This window comes from Bufo gargarizans, chromosome 3 (assembly GCF_014858855.1).
Source record: "Bufo gargarizans isolate SCDJY-AF-19 chromosome 3, ASM1485885v1, whole genome shotgun sequence".
Classification (NCBI taxonomy): domain Eukaryota; kingdom Metazoa; phylum Chordata; class Amphibia; order Anura; family Bufonidae; genus Bufo; species Bufo gargarizans.
This window is the reverse complement of record NC_058082.1, coordinates 541876997-541894995: the sequence shown is the minus strand read 5'-3', so window position 1 is coordinate 541894995 and position 17999 is coordinate 541876997. Positions and strand designations below refer to the sequence as shown.

Genomic DNA, 17999 nt, shown 5'->3' with positions numbered 1-17999 from the left:
GAGATGTCCAAATTTGGTTCTGTAGAGCCACGAGATGTCCAGATATCTTGGGTGCAATTTAATAGCTAAAATTCAACTGTATTATTGCTGAAATTGACCTTAGGCCATAGTATAGCTGCATTTTAACACCTGTTTTATGACCGAAAGATCCAAACCCTTCCATTGGAGATCTATAGTCAATTGGGTAAAATTGTGGGGGTCTAGGTGTTACGACTGGAATGCAAATGTTAAAATTTAAAATGCTAAGAACATTTTTAATCGGGCTGTGCCTACACATAGGATGCAATGCGTCCTTATTCGGTCCCATGGGATTCTGTAAATGAGGAACCTCATTTGACCACTATATTGTGTTCGTAAGTTGCACAAGTTATCTGATTCCCTAACAAGTCAAGAAGAGTCATTCTAAACACATATGCTTTTGTGTGTCATCCCACTTTCTTTTTCTTCCGGCTGTCAGATTCTCAGCATAGTGTCAAGAGTCACCAAGACCATTCGTGTATTAATTACATTGACTTCAAATGTTCTGCCATAGCTAAACCTTTAGCACAGGACTTGGTGCTAAAAATTGTTTGTTAGTTATCCAGTGTCACGTTCCATCACCTGGAGATAGGACAGCTTCATTAAATAATCCAAATACCTTTTTTAGATTGCACAGAGTTTTCTAGACACACAGTTAACATTAAAACCACATTGCAGTCATATCTACGAGCATCATGTTCTTAGCTATTGATATGCAAGTGGATGCAGATTGGATCTTCTTGTTGACAGAGTGACTGGTGACATTGGTGATATGATACGGTGTTGACAGAGCAAAAGTTCAAAGGCATGGTTGAAAGTTGTATTAAGCACATCTTATTAAAATCAGCCTATCATCCAACTGGCCTTAAGGGCACGTTAGCAGTTCTAAATACTGCAGTGAATAATGACTGCTGCTTTATTGATGGTGGTAGAGCATTGTAGAGAATTGTAATATGATATAATGTTGCCAGACTAGAGTTCATTTTACTAAATCTCAGTGACAAGAAATTGTATTAAAATTATAACCATATATTATTCTGATTACATGCATTTATATGTTTTACCAGTGATATAGTCCAGATGGATGTCATAAAATAAGACACTTTGACTCTGATTTATCAAGGCCCGGCATGTGCTATGTCGGTCTTGATAGGGCCTGTGCTGCTGGAGGTGGCATTTCATTTATGATGAGCAGCAGGCCCTGTCATACATTTTGCTCCCTCCACCCGCAGTCCTTGCACTAGACTAAGATCTTGGAACTTGGAGCTTCCGTAGATGTCAGTCATTATTTACTCCAGTTTCTGGCATAAAAAAAGACACATTTGCTGGAGCCTATGGCACCGAGCACACCCCACCCTCACCATTGGCCCCTTTTCAAGAACCTGCCAAGGTTGGCGTGAAATGCCAAAAAACTGGCATGGAGGATTGATACATTCCCCCCTTAGTTTGGAATCTACACATGGCTGAGAATACTACATACAGACGTTTAGACATATAGATGTCGGGCCACATACATTTTTCATCCATCACATAAACATATAGATAAAATACATGGTAATAGCCATCATAGCATAACAGGGCACATTTACGAAGCATGTTGCACCAGAAATATGGTGTAAAATGTGCCAAAAAGAATGGCCTTTTGATTTGCACCAAATATATCAACTGTTTTCTCCAGAATTTTCACCATAAAGAATGCATCATGCCAGAAATGAGTTCTAAATGTCAAAGTGGGCGTGGCTATCAAATTGGAGCAAATTACACCTCATTTATAATCTTCTTATCTGCAGAAATGGCTCAAATTGTTGCGGACAATTAAGCCAGCTTATGTGGTGGTGTTTTGTGTAAAAAGTCACATTTATGGCAGGAATATGCAACTTTTTGTCAAAAAGTCGCATTTATGAAAAGAAAACCAACTTGAGGGTACAAGTGATAGGTAAGTATTAAAACAGGATGCATTTATTTTTATCTAATAGAAATGAGCTGAACTGCAGAGTTTTGTCAGTAAATTGACATCCAACAAAAACAAAACAATGACAAAAACATCCCGAGTCTGAGACAAAAGTTGCAATTTACCACTGGAAATGTTGCAAATATGCTTCAAAAGTCGCAAATATGTTTCAAATGTCTCTAGTGTGGGCTGGCAGGGGGGGGGGTGGCTGAAATAGCACATTTTAGTTTAAAAAAGTACAATTTTAGTGCCATCAGAGTTAAAATGTTGCAAATAGATAGAAGTAGGCTGATAATCAGGTTAATATTTTACAAGTGGTGTGCGCCTTTTGATATATGAGGTGAAACAAATCACCACTTTTGATTTGTAATGTTAGTATATTTTTTGGTGCAAATTACATCATTATTGATAAATGTCCCCCACTCCGTCAGTTAACAGGCCCAAAGTATTTTAAAAGTTGTATTCTCCTTGTTATATACAGTCGTGGCCAAAAGTTTTGAGAATGACACAAATATTAGTTTTCACAAAGTTTGCTGCTAAACTGCTTTTAGATCTTTGTTTCAGTTGTTTCTGTGATGTAGTGAAATATAATTACACGCACTTCATACGTTTCAAAGGTTTTTATCGACAATTACATGACATTTATGCAAAGAGTCAGTATTTGCAGTGTTGGCCCTTCTTTTTCAGGACCTCTGCAATTCGACTGGGCATGCTCTCAATCAACTTCTGGGCCAATTCCTGACTGATAGCAACCCATTCTTTCATAATCACTTCTTGGAGTTTGTCAGAATTAGTGGGTTTTTGTTTGTCCACCCGCCTCTTGAGGATTGACCACAAGTTCTTAATGGGATTAAGATCTGGGGAGTTTCCAGGCCATGGACCCAAAATGTCAACGTTTTGGTCCCCGAGCCACTTAGTTATCACTTTTGCCTTATTGCATGGTGCTCCATCGTGCTGGAAAATGCATTGTTCTTCACCAAACTGTTGTTGGATTGTTGGAAGAAGTTGCTGTTGGAGGGTGTTTTGGTACCATTCTTTATTCATGGCTGTTTTTTGGGGCAAAATTGTGAGTGAGCCCACTCCCTTGGATGAGAAGCAACCCCACACATGAATGGTCTCAGGATGCTTTACTGTTGGCATGACACAGGACTGATGGTAGCGCTCACCTTTTCTTCTCCGGACAAGCCTTTTTCCTGATGCCCCAAACAATCGGAAAGAGGCTTCATCGGAGAATATGACTTTGCCTCAGTCCTTAGAAGTCCATTCACCATATTTTCTGCAGAAGATCTGTCCCTGATGTTTTTGTTGGAGAGAAGTGGCTTCTTTGCTGCCCTTCTTGACACCAGGCCATCTTCCAAAAGTCTTCGTCTCACTGTGCGTGCAGATGCGCTCACACCTGCCTGTTGCCATTCCTGAGCAAGCTCTGCACTGGTGGTACTCCAATCCCGCAGCTGAATCCTCTTTAGGAGACGATCCTGGCGCTTGCTGGACTTTCTTGGACGCCCTGAAGCCTTCTTAACAAGAATTGAACCTCTTTCCTTGAAGTTCTTGATGATCCTATAAATTGTTGATTGAGGTGCAATCTTAGTAGCCACAATATCCTTGCATGTGAAGCCATTTTTATGCAACACAATGATGGCTGCACGTGTTTCTTTGCAGGTCACCATGGTTAACAATGGAAGAACAATAATTTCAAGAATCACCCTCCTTTTAACAGGTCAAGTCTGCTATTTTAACCCAATCAGCCTGACATAATGATCTCCAGCCTTGTGCTCGTCAACATTCTCACCTGAGTTAACAAGACGATTACTGAAATGATCTCAGCAGGTCCTTTAATGACAGCAATGGAAAGTTTTTTTTGGGATTAAGTTAATTTTCATGGCAAAGAAGGACTATGCAATTCATCTGATCACTCTTCATAACATTCTGGAGTATATGCAAATTGCTATTATAAAAACTTAAGCAGCAACTTTTCCAATTTCCAATATTTATGTAATTCTCAAAACTTTTGGCCACGACTGTACAATGTCTTGGAAACTGTTGGTGTTTCTACACCATAAAGTTGCTAAAATTGTAATGGAAAGTTTATACTGCAAGTTGAGTTAAACCCAGGTTGTCTCCAAATAAATCAGTAATAGCACATATTTGCTATGATGCACGGCTGTGTTCATATCTGCATCATGGCTTCCATTTTTAATGACAATCACAATGCCATTTATGATGTCACGTTCAGCGGATCCATGTGGTGCCTGACAGAACTGACTGACTAATGGAGTCCATCTTGATTCCATCATGATTTCCATCATTTTAATGGTGAAAATGGCACTGTATCCAGTGCTGTTCATGCCAATAAAAGTGATGGAACTGCTGATGGAATCCATGAATGGCACCTCTAATGAAAACGTGGACATAGCATTAACACAAAGTGTCCTACACTAACGTGGTGGACTAGAGATGTTGCTAAACTAATTTGCCCTATATTAGTATCATGAAATCACAGGTTTAATACTGATTTGTCTTGATTCAATACTTAAATGAGAATAAATATAGCTGTATGGCAGCTACCGTACGTATGGATGGGTGAAATATCTATATTTTTCAAATATCATGTTCCAGTATTCCTAGTTGGAAACCAAATTTTTCAACTTTCTATAGCACAATATTATTTAACTCTGCTGTATTTTTTATTGAAAATAGTTATGTTTTGTTGTTTAAAAGCAATATAGAACTTAGTTTTTGCTGATGTACAGTGTGATAAAGTGCAAACCTGTTTATGGCTGAGTTATGATGCACTGGTATCCTAAAAACAATAAAATGTCAGCACAGTATATTTGGTTGTGTCTGCATTCACGCGCTTTTATTGTTCTGTCTAGAGAAAGCCATAACACACACATCATTCATTTCAACTGTACGGCGGTCGTCTAAAAATATTCTCAGCCCTGGCACTGACTCAAAATCAACCAATCAATTTACAAGTACTAAGATTTCAGATGGTATCATCTACTTTTTTGAGTGTGCCGAAGTGTGTCCTGAAAATAACCTCTGAATTGCCGATGTAATTGAATTAACGCCTAGGAATTTAGTCTAGAGCAAATTGATTTGTCAGTCAATAAATTGCAAGTACCAATCAGTAGTTTCCTTTTGTTTAAAAAAAAAATAATTAGTGAAATCTTTGGCATTGGATGAGCTCAATTGTGCGTGTGGTATTGTTCACAAAAATGCGTGTAAGGAGTATGGCAGCAAACTAATTTCAAAACTATTTATCTTTATTGATAGCAAGTTACAAAACAGGGAACAAAGCTTAAAAAAAAAAAAATGAATAACACGCATAGATAAAATGATCCTGATTTCTAATAAAATGAATATCTCAACATAGATAATGGAGAAGGCAGCCAACTTAGAGCTCACTCCCAAAGCAAAAAAAAAAAAAACATCTGTGTACGCCAATAAATGTATGGGGTAATATATAACATATCCACAGAGGAGAATATAATTTTTTTTTTTTATATCTGACAAGGTTTTCTTGAATTCATTAAAGGGACAACTCAGGCAATTAATATTAATGACCTATCCTTAGGACACATCATCAACTTCAAATTGGCAGGGGTCTGAACCCCAGCATGATTGCTAATTGGCTCTTTGAAGGACCCTGGAATACCCCTCTTAAGTGCATGTATATAGTTTATTACCTTTAGCTAATTGTATTTCACTTTTTTTCTGTTTTTGAAAACTAAACAGAGAAATGATTGAAGCTTTGACTCCTTTTTTGAGACATTGCTGTAGGTCACATGGATCCACTTGTAACATGGATGATTGAGAATCAATGAGTGAATCAGCGGCGGAGTGGCCATAGACCTTGCAGGGAAATTTCACGGTGGGACGATGCCCAGGGGGCCGCCTGGGCCCTTCTCATGGCTGGCCAGTGGATGTTTTTGGGGATGTATTTTGTGCTGCTGGCAGTATTTTGTGAGGGACTGTAGTATTTAGCTCTGTTGGGGTGGTATAATGTGCTACAATATGGTATTGCTGGCCTTGCCTTCCATCACTTTGGACCCGACTACAAAACAAGGCCACTTTTAGTATTTTTTCCAGGGCCACTTTAAGTTCCCAGTCCACCCCTTGGGTGAATGTGTTATATGCATCTGTACTACATTTGTAGTGTGTTTTCCAAAAATATAGTAGTTCTCTACATTGACCTATATTTCCTCTTTTATCACTTGGGATGAAAACTGGAGGTTACATTAACTGACACATATGTACGTTTTGTCTCTGTTAGATAAAGTTCAGTGGAGTACACAAAATATCTGAGCAAGTACAGTAGCAGCAAGTGAGGTGTCCATGAGAGTTAAAGTTCAGTGAAATAATAGGGCTCCAGAAGGAAACTCTTTCTAACTCTCTCTGCTCTCATAATTGCAATTATTCTCGCCCTGGGGAAAGTTCTTGGTATCACTTAAAATGTTAACCTGCAATCTGGTGACTTATTCTATGCCAGAAATATGCATAAAATAATTCCGTCTAGACAGCAGAGATCACATCCTTCAAGTCTGAATTTGGAAAAAAAGAGGGACATGAAAAGTATTAGCTCTGTGTGACCATATAGATAAAGAAGTCAGTGGAATTTGATGATTCAGACTAAATATGAAATGCTTGGGTGGAATTTGGGACATGATTAATCTTTCTTTAGGGTGTTCACTGACTGGACACAGCATTTCACCTTTTTGTGGAATGACAACATAAAATAGGGTTGTTTCTTGGACTAAAGAACCATTGTCTTTTATAGGATTTAAAAAAAAATCCTATATTGTCTTTTATAGGATTTGAAAATGTATTTCAGAAATGGTGCCATTCTTGTCCCATGGCTATGTTTGATATTGTAGCAAAGCTTCCTTCAAGTAAATCGGGATGAGCTGCAATATCATAAACAGGCATATGCTAAATGATTTTTACAGCCTCAGTTTTGCCCTCAAAAGCTTTCCACATTTTTGGTACTATCTCCCACAGGTCATCGTTGAAAGCTGCATCTTTTACACTTCCCATTGTCCTGATCCTCATTAATTATTTACCATAGTGTCACATCCTATCTGGATTTTCTGTTTACCCTTTTCCTGATAACCCCGTGGGAATCTAAATGCTGACTAAACAGCATTTTTTTTCCCTCCAGTATGCATATGTGCAAAACAGAATTAAAAGTAATTGATGTGTCTCTGTCCTTCAAAAATATTTGGCATGTACATTTTAATATACTAGTGCAATGTGCTGACTACGGTAAGGAGATGCACCTCAAATGCTTTGTGCTTTCAAGCTGTAAAAATGTTAATTATCGTAAAGTGCAAGTGTTATTGGAAAGAGACATTGATCTCATTTTACGATTTTCTACTGGGAAACTTGTATCAGCAAGAAAATGTCTGTTTTAACTGGTTGTTGCCTAGTAAAAAATATTACACTTGCTCAACAACTTACCCATTTAAAATAGGCTTGCCTAATAACCAAATGTTCCAAGTATATTAAAAATGTTAATATGATCTTTAGGTAATGAAAAATGAGACAACAAAATATTCTAATCATTTTAAATGAATACTTTAGGAAATGCTGATACACTGTAATATGCCTAGTGCAGGGCCTTAAAGGCTAAGGACTCCTGACATAGAAACACGTTAGTAGTTATGTTTGGTAAAATAAAAGTTAATTTCTGCAATTTTCATTTATTTATTCCTTTTGTTATCCCCTGATATTTGATTTCCAACATGCTCCTAGTTTCAGAATCTTTTGATAATACATGATGAATGTGAGGTCTGTGGGTCCAGATTGCTGCTGCTATCACTAGCTATCATGTATCAGAATACTGATGATCAGGAGTGTGGGGTTTCCCCTTTTCCCTGCAAAGGATGTGATTTCAACACAGAGTAATGGCCAGAGTGATTCACTCCCTCTCTGCAAACTGTTGTGTGTACTTTCCTCCCTCTACACAGACACAGTGCAGCCTCTCCACTCTCTGATCAGCAATATACATTCTCCCCAGCCTGATTGCTATCTCCAACACTGAGAAAGGGACAGGGAAGAGAGCAGAGGGAACTGAAACAGTCAGGAACAGTATTGTAGAATAGGCAGATATATACAGAAATGGATAGCATGAAATATATAATCTACAGAAAAATCAGTGCAAAGATGCCCACTGGATGGATAAAGCAATGGATGTTCATGCTATCCATTGTTTTCTATGATGTGTCACTATAGTGCTGAATGCACAGCTCTGTTTATCTTATGGAGTGGGGTCTTGAGAGGACAATCCTTATTTTATCAATGAAACATGATCTAGGACTTGTCCGAAACAGACCACTCCATTAAAGTGCTCATGTTCAACAATATACAGCTTTTGTGTAAACATATGAGGTTCAATCAACCCTCTTGCCTGAGAAAAAACCTCAGAGAGCATTACTGTTTCCAAAAATGAAATCTGAGGTTAGAAGATGACTGCAAACTAATATCTTGCAATCATCGTCTGACACTACTGTAGATTTGTTCTTGCTCTTGTTGAGTACTGGAAGCTTCATTGTCACCTATATATGATATGCTGACATCAACACAGTGCTTAGTGATTGCCAAGAGTCTTCACCACAGGGCGGGTGACTGATGGGAAACCAGAATATGCATACTCATTTAAGTTGTTTGCTTCTGAAAAACAGCTGAATACTAAAATGCACTTTAATGCCTTAACAACCACAGTATAGTGTTTTTACAGTGGCTATTTAAAGGGGTTATCCCATAAATAATGTAAAAAATGAATATCATACAAAATCTAGTACATGACTATCTCTTTCTAACAAAGCTAGAACCAGCACTGTACCTCACATGGATCTAGAGATCTCCCCATTAATTGCTCCAATTGTTCTGCTAGATTTGATTCAAGCTGTCAGCTTAGGAGGTGTGCCCCTTCTCAGGGGTGTGTCCTTCTGCTGTAGCATGGAGGCAGTTGAAGGTTGGGACCGAGTATGTGCATCCGTCTCAGTGAACGGGACAGATAAATTAGAAAAAAAGCAAACAGCAGGTGGTGCTATACAGATAGATTTCATGAATAACTCAGTAACGATAATAACATTTTAATTACATGCAATTACAACAGTATTCAGATCCAGGTGATGGTTTAAAAACAGTAGAATATATTCCGTGGTATAACCCCTTTAGGGAACTTCTTCTCATGCCCTATGTTTTAGCAAAAGTGCTTCAGAAAAAAAATATCGTCCAGATGCTGAGGAGCTTTATAAGATCCTTAGATATCAGGGCATGGATTGGAGGCATCTAAAGTGTATGACACAGGTAGGGGGCTAATGAAGGCTCCCCTTTCTGTAATAAGCCCATGCTAGAGGAATATTTTTAAATTTAAATAGACCCCCTAAAAGAATTCTATCTATCCATCCATTATCTATATCTCCACTATCTATCTATCTATCTATCTATCTGTTATACATCTCCTTATCTAAGAAACTTTCCTAAAAACATTGAAACCAATGCAGACCAGTTACTTGTAAGCTTCCCATCAATGCGACTAAGTATCATATGTTTATAGAGCATACTGCTGTTACTGGAAGCATATTGTCAGCTTTCATAGCTATAAATAATTAACTGTGTTAATTATAAATTCAGGAAAGCCGTGCTAGAGTTTCAGAAGGATCCAATTTCCATGAAATTGAAAAATATATAACAAGCTTTGTGTATAACTGGCTCAATATTCTCTGAAATAAAGACTTCGTGGGTGGACAAAATCCCAGATATTACACTGAGCAAACTTCTCAGTTCACAGGAGTCATAGAGCGTTTAATGACAGATTCCATGTGAGACACAATGCGCGTAATACTGTTATGTCTGCTGCTTTTGTTTTTTTCCTGGGTTGCAGTATTACATTCCCAAGAAATAAAAATAAAACTCAAGCTGCAAAATGACAAACGTTTGACAAAGTGTTTGTTCAATCTTTCAACAGTGCTTGGAACCTTGCAAGGAAACCTGGGATTTGAAAAAGAATAGCTGCCAAAGTCTCTGCGAGGTATGTCAGATTTATTCTGGGTATGGAAAGAAATTTGCCTCCTATGATATACCGTGAAAGAATATACAAATGTCCTACTCTTTGTGACTTGAGAACATACTGCATTGTGTAAAATAAACATGTCTTAAAGTTGCATTGTATACATTTTTAAGGTGGCCAGCTGTACACATGAGATACATACAATGGACAAACCCCTAAAATATTCCAGATAACATTAGTAGTGCTTCAATTGGGAGATAAGCATACAACAAATTTTTGACTAGAAAATGGTCTTCTTCTGGATCAAGATTGCTTAGCATTTTCAATAATATCTTCTTTAAAAATGCACTGAAATATTATGTGTTGTCTAAGTTCCACAAATTTTGTACACTGACTCATTCCGTGACTCATTCACGCTGCGCGTCATCCGCAGCGTGAATGACAGCCAAGCCCCGTTCCGGACAGCAGAGACACGGAGCATTAACATGATTGATAATGCTCCTGTGTCTCTCTGTGATCTTTTTACTACAAAACCACAGTGTACAGCTGTATCTCATTGTGATTTTGTAGTAAAAAGGTCACAGAGAGGCACGGAGCATCATCAATAATGTTAATGCTCCGTGCTTCTGCTGTCCGCAGTGGGTCTTGGCTGTCATTCACGTTGCGGATGACACGCACAGGATCCGCTCGTGTGAAACAGCCCTTGCGGTTTTGTGCTATTCTGCATTATCATCAAGATCTAATGGATGAGAAATTGTCAAAGGTGCACAAGCTAGATAAAGGTACAATACCAATAGCATATAACGCATGACCCAGGGTTACTGGCGATACGCGTTGGGTGCCTTGCCCATCCCCCGGCTTGGGACACAGTGGTTTGCATTGTGTTTCATGTTATTGGTATTGATTTTTCATCTAGCTTGTGTTATCGTACACTGATTAACTTGTGGCGTCATTATTTTTTGACTCGGGGGATGGTGTGTGTATGGGTGCCTTACATGGCAGCCCTCCTGTATGTCGGTCTGTTTTTAAATGTTTTTATGCTTTCTTATACGTGGCTTGGTTTGTGATTTAACAAAAGGCATTTTTGTATTATATGTATGGTGTGCTCACTTTTTATGCCATACCACTTTCTCCAGTTTTTGCTCCATGTTATGCTAGATATTGCTGTGTAGACCCCAACTTCTTTTTACTTTTATGGTTGTGCACACACACTAGGCGCTTTATCCTAACTTGTTCATTGGGTAATTATCAGAACCTTTACAAGGGGCAATTATCTGGAACGAGTATTCATACCAATGTTTTTCCCGATAATAGTTCTTATCCTATTCTGTAAAAAGGTCTATAACTTCCACCAAAAATATCTCTGAGGTTTATCTTCTCATATGATTAAACCTCTATAATGTTCAGATGTAATCTGCTGTTAATAATACATTTTGTATGTCCTAATTGGTAGCACAAGTCTCGCAGATTTGTCTGCCAACAGCCAGTTGCGGTGCAGCTGTGGGCCGTGCGATTCAGGACAAATCTGGAGCACCTTACTGATCAGTAATTGAACCTAAATTTAGAACTTCAAAGAATTATAATGAAGAGCAAAACACTTATAGCTTGGAAGAAAACTAGCTGCAAAACAGAGCAATGGAGATGAAGGCCAGGGGGCAAATGAGACCCCAAGGGATAATAAACCTTTTTAATTAACTAGCTGCAAATTTTCAACTCACAGAAGACAACACTTTTCTTCACATGTGCAGCGCTTTTATACTATAATTAAAGGACCACGACTGTAAAAGACAAGCTGTATTATATGAAAAGCACTATACACATAGCAGCGGCACTTAGGAATGACTGCTTCAGGAGCTTATCGGGACTGAGGATGTTCAACCAAAGCTTTTCATCACGATAGAGGCATTTGTCCCTAAGCACAGCAGACTTCCTGTCAGCTAAACTAAGTCTAAAATAGCTCACAACATATGGCAGCAGCTTCCGTGAACATATATCAATGGTTACATTAGGGGCACGTCATCTATATAACTTCTAGAGTATATATGTGGGCACAACTGTGTAGTACTCCTAGTTATCACTATCAGATACATGAATCACTATCAGACCCCACAGCAAAACCTCTCATGTGACCCCACTCCACCAAAACTACCTTCAGCTGCAAGTTCTGAAACTGATGAGGACTTTTTGGAGGGATAATGCACACAGTGATGTCATAGTACAGGGATACTGCTCAAGGTAATGTTATGGTACAGGAAGAATGTGCACAATAATGTCACAATAGAGGAATAATGGGCACAGTTATATCACACAATGGTAGTGCACATAGTAATGTTACAATAGCAGGGTAATGCACACAGTGAAATTACATCAGAAGGATGATGTGCAAAGTACAGAGATACTCTTCTCAATGATGTTACAACTCAGGAATTACATTAAAGATAGGTACAGTATGTAACAGTGCAGAGTTAATCCATGCCATGCTATAATAGCACAGGAATGTTGCACTCAAGAAAGGTGACTATGTACAGTGTAACATCATAGTAGAGGGAAAAGAAACATGTTATGACATCACATGCAGCTATAAAGGGAAGAAAGGGATGGAAATGAGCACTTTGCATGCTTTGCCTCTGATGCCACCAGATGTAAGGCAGCTATCCTATAAGTCAATGTTCAACCCTTTAAATAGGCCTTGAGACATGACTCGAATATTAAATAAATCAGCATCTCATCTGCGGACAGCTGTTTCTGGGTGATTGTCCCTCATCAGTGCAGAGCAGAGAGTATGGGCTTACATGGGTGAGAGGCCTTATAGGATAGCTGCCTTACATCTGGTGGCATTAGAGGCAGAGCTTGTTAAGAGCTCATTTATATCTCTTTCTTCCCAGAATTCCAGAGGAGCATGTATGGCCTATAAGTCTCCTCACGCCGATTAAGGCGCTCTCTCCCCAAGGAGAGTTAGTTCCCCCGAAATCCTGACTTAGGCCTCTGACTTAGGCCGTGTGCTGTCCCCACCCATAAGTCTGTTCCACAGCCATACAAAACCATAGAACATGTCATATTCTTGTCTGTTTTGCAGACAGCATTTCTTTTAGAGAAAAAAACATGACGGAAAGCACTTGGCTGCTATCCGTGTTTTGTGGAGCTGTGATTTGCAGACTGTAAAAACAGATATGGTCATGTGCAGGAGCCCTTATTCAAAAACTTCTAGAAGGAATAATAAAGGAATAGCTCTACATACAGATATAAGATAAAATGCTTCGGAATTGTTATTACAAGGGGAATGCACACAGTTTTGGAGTCACTAAAACAGACATATCAGGAGAGGTGACAGGTCCTCCTTAATGGGTAAAACAGTACTTTCCACCATGGGAAAGAGGAGAGAAATGTGACCACTGAAGCATTTGTTGAGATGATCAATTTTTCTCTCTGCTTCTCTCAGTACTAGGTGTAGCAGGCAGTGTTTTTCTAAGAAAAATGAGACAGGCGCTCTAAGAAAAATGAGACAGGCACACCATAGGGTAATAATGTCAGACAGATAGTATAATAATGACTCCAAATTGGAGGCTCACCTTGTTAGGTTGTGCAAATGATAGGCACAACACTAGTGTAGACTTGGTAGAGGGTGATAAAAACCCAAAAGTTGGATGGTCATCCAGCCAGGGATAGGAGCACTTCCACGTAGGGATGCCTGGAGTCCCCGAGGAGGCAAATGTGTCCAAAGGATGTTTTAAATCAATTTGTGTATTATCAAGCACGGCCACCTAAGTGACATGTGGGCAGGCTTTGGAGCTCCCCATTCACTCAATTTTGAGCCTTTTGGTGTTTTTTTTTATGTATTTAAGCATGTGTTTAGTGTCCTTTTAGTTATCAGCAGTCTGTACCTGATGAAGGGGTCTGTTTGCCCTGAAACGCATTGTACCACCTGCTATAATAATAAACCAAGTTCCTGTGGACACCAAAGGCTAGTTCTTTGCACTGTGGGATTATCTCCTTATACTTTGGATCTCTCAGTACTAGGAGGAGAGCAAAGTAGAAGTCGGAGTCACCAAAAGGAAATAAAATAGTAAATGATTTTGTCATTTTTTTCAGCCACTGTTTCCGAAGAAGCATTATGAATGTTTAACCAGCTGTGAGTTTCTCAAATCCATCCTGTCGGTGAAGCAAGGTGAATGCCCAGCTCCAGAGAAAGCCAGTGGATTTGCGGCAGCATGTGTGGAAAGCTGTGATGCTGATAATGAATGCTCTGGGGTGAAGAAGTGTTGTTCCAATGGATGTGGTCATACCTGTCAAGTACCAAAAAACTTGTACAAGGGTAAGACTTTTTTAGGAAGATAATAAACTTTCTTGTAGTCGTGAACATAGACTTTAGTGCAATATATATTGATAACCCATAATGTATTGAATTTAAAGGGGTTGTGCAGTGTGGTGATATTGATGACCTATCCTCGGGAGGTCTGTCAAATTGGCAGGGGTTTAGTTTCCTAGTATCCCCACCAATCAGATGTTTATACAGGTCACAATCCACGTGTGAGTGCTGTGCCCTCTTCAGTGTTTAGTCATCTAGCTTGTAGTGGCGGTGCAGTGTAATTACGATTGCTGGTTCACATAAACAGGGCTAGCTGTTGTAGTTACACTGCATCGGCATGCGGTTAAACAGTAAAGAGGATGCAGCATTTGCACGAGCGCTGCAACCCCTTTAAACTGCTGATCGGTAGGGGTGCACTAATCTGATTTTGATTACCTATCTTGAGGATAGATCAGGAATATAATAACCCTGCACAACCCCTTTAAAGATAAGAATGAGCATACACTCTTTGGGGCATACATACTAAAACTGTAGGCCAGTTATTTGGCATGCAAAAGCCACAAATTGATGCACAACCATAATATGCAACAAATCTATTAAGAGACATGCACATCTTGCTCCAATTAACTTTTTACTAGGGGTACAACCTAGTTTTGGAGGCCAAAACTAGGAGTGAATTCAAAAAAGAGGAGAAGTCATATCTTTCTCACCTTTTATGATCCACTCCTGATTTTGGTTTCCAAAACTGCATCAGGAGACCTGGCCATACCCTTAGAGTGAGCTGCTGAAATGCCAATCTTTAGTAAATGTGCCCATATATTTGTATTTTTTATGACACCTCTAGATCTTCATGTTCCATATATTAATGGGAAAAATCGAAGTTGGATATACTTCAGTTACAGTTATAGCCTACACAATGGTAATCAGATAAAAATACAATACCAACGTTTCTTCCAGATATATTTTATTATAGAGAAGTCAAAGGGAAAATGCCTGAAAAAACATCACAACCAGAGCATGTAGCAATAAAAAAAAAAAAAAAAAGCTCAAGGGACCACAAAACACTAGGGAACTGTCTTAAAATTCCACTACAATAAATTCAGCCTTTGTAGTGTATTTTATAATTTCCTATTGGCCAGTGAGTAATATCCAGCTGCTGCATATTTTGGTCCAACATAAAATACCAATAAAAAGCATGGCATTTTTGAAAAAATAAAAAGTTATGTGAAATCACGCTTAAAAGAGTTTTTCCATTTGGATAACCCGACCTCTAAATGATCACTGAGGGATTGCTGCCGAGACATTTTGCCGAGACGTTATTGTGGCCACTGCAGGATGTATATGCTGTAAATTTTACAAGGCACTCCTTTAAAATGAATGGGTGACTATATAGTACTTGATCATGCTGAGTTCTCCAGAAGAGAGTCTTGAACTGGGGACTCCCTTCAATGGTGACCATATGCCCTATCAAGTTAAAAGTGACAACCCCTTTAACTGTAAACTAAGCTGTTGTTTAAATTGAAGGGGTTCTCCAGGATTTTCATATTGATGGCCTGGATAGTTAATTAATATGAGATCAGTGAGGGTCCAAATTCCAGCACCCCTGCTGATAAACTGTATGAAGAGGTTGTGGTACTCTAGGCCTTGGTGCTTCTTCCTAGGTCATGTGATGTCACATTCATTGGTCACTTGGCCTAGGCACAGTTCAGTTCTCTTCATGTGAATGGGCTGAGCAGCCAATATCCAATGAATGGCGCTGTGTTTGGAGGCTGCGAGGAGGCTGCAGCCCTCACCACCAGAGCTCCGGTGAGAGCCGCGGCTTCCTCAAACAGCTGATTAGCAGGAGTGCTTGGAGTCAGACCCCGGCCGATCTTATATTGAACATCTTAAATATTACAGACCCAGTCAAGATCCATCAGGCACCAGTGGTCTGTTTGGCATATGCCATATCTGGCGATTCAAAATTACAGGATAACAGGCTGAACTGGATAGACAGGTGTCTTTTTTCTGCCTTATCAACTATGTGGGTCATTTATTATCCAGAAATACTCCTATATTCGGCATATTCCTGGCACAGATTGTGGCGCAACGGTGACTTTTACCTGCTCACGCCAGGTCTAAAAAAAGTGGGCGTGGCATGTGGACAGAGAACTGGCCAACAGGCCCATCTCATTCATAATTTTCTACGCCTCTACGAAGCTTTCTTACATTTAGACTGGCGCTGGATGGACCGAAATGATGTAGAGGCTGGCACCTCTTCATAACTTTGGCGGATCTACCGCCAGATATAGCAGTTATTAAGATCTGCATCTAAAACGCTGGTCTTAATAAATGACCCCCTATGTTTCTATGTTACTGTTTCTATGCCTGAATTTCACTGCAAATGTGACTCTAAAGACATACAACAGGCGATTGTCGGGATGGAAGCGTTCCTCCCTGGTAATCAATCACCTGCTTGTTATCGGAAGAGGCCGCTGCTATTACATGCAGCAATGTCCTTCTCAGTATGGGTATCGCTCCTCCCCATAGTGGCTAGTTGTTTGCTGGCAGCAGATTACATTAGAAAGCATGATCTGCCGCCGGCAAACAATGATTTTTAAGTGTGCTTATAAATCTGGAATGCCTGATGAAAGAGAGACCGCTTTTGCAGTCATGTGCATGAACCCTTATATATATACAATAATTGTAGTAAAATAAGCAATCAAACGACGCAGCACTGTGCTTGTGCCGTAAGCATGTCCTTACGTAATTAATCAGTTACACACACCTACACGGTAACTTGAAATGAAATTTTACCCTCACAATGTTTTCGACCATATAGTTCCCAATCACAAGGCTTATATGGACACCGTGTATAGCTATCCTTGTGATTGTGATCCATGATCATTCTTATGCCTTGTATTATGCTGCAAACCACTTTAAAGTAGAATATTTTTAGAAGACTTCTGACAAATACTAGGTTGACAGTTCATTATGTTACTACTTCCCTCCCAGCTAATGTTCAGTGAATAGCCTGACATCGGTTCATTGTCTGACCACTCACAGCAGGATCTCAGCATTCAATGAAAGGCTCTTAAAAAGCAGATGCTTTATACCTGGAGGATAAGAGGCTAATTGTGCTCCCTTTATAACCCATTCATTATCTAAAGAAAGTGATACTAAAGAGTAGTCGGACATTATAAAAGATACATTATTTAAGTCAAGCATGTCCAATTCTGCAAATGTAGGTTGCCTCTCAGTGAGCAGAAAGTAGTCATTATTCAGAATAGGGCATGTCGTTCAGGCCAGGAGAGCTCCGTGTACCTCACACCCTTTCATTACATGATGAATTAAAGGAAATACTTTGGTTAATAGTACTAATGATATCTCCCACATCTGGCAGTGTATATTGCTCTAACAGAAACACGCTGACATGTACCATCATTAATGAATTCATAGAAAGTAAAGGAAACATTCCAAAGCCGAATCCATTCATTTCTCCAGAAGACAAGTGGGATTGGTGGTAACAATGCTGCTGAAAATAGATTGTTTAGAGAAATCCTCTGATGAATTTAGGCCATGGCCACATGTTGTGGCCACCAGCAGCCCAATGTGCAGGCAAAATCTCATCGTAATCACACTACATTTAAATATGGGTGATTTTCAAATTTAAATTGAGCAAAGCTAAACTCAGTTATTGTCATATTAAAAAAAGAACAAAGTCCATC

The 17999-nt window shown here is 39.2% G+C and overlaps 1 protein-coding gene across 1 annotated transcript in view; it reads left to right on the top strand.

The window, feature by feature from the left end:
- The window catches only part of ANOS1 (anosmin 1), a 195979-nt gene that overhangs the window by 92815 nt on the left and 85165 nt on the right, over positions 1-17999 (top strand). The window contains exons 3-4 of the mRNA XM_044287280.1: positions 9945-10007; positions 14076-14298. Coding sequence (XP_044143215.1) covers positions 9945-10007; positions 14076-14298 — 286 coding nt within the window. The remainder of the gene's footprint in view (positions 1-9944; positions 10008-14075; positions 14299-17999) is intronic.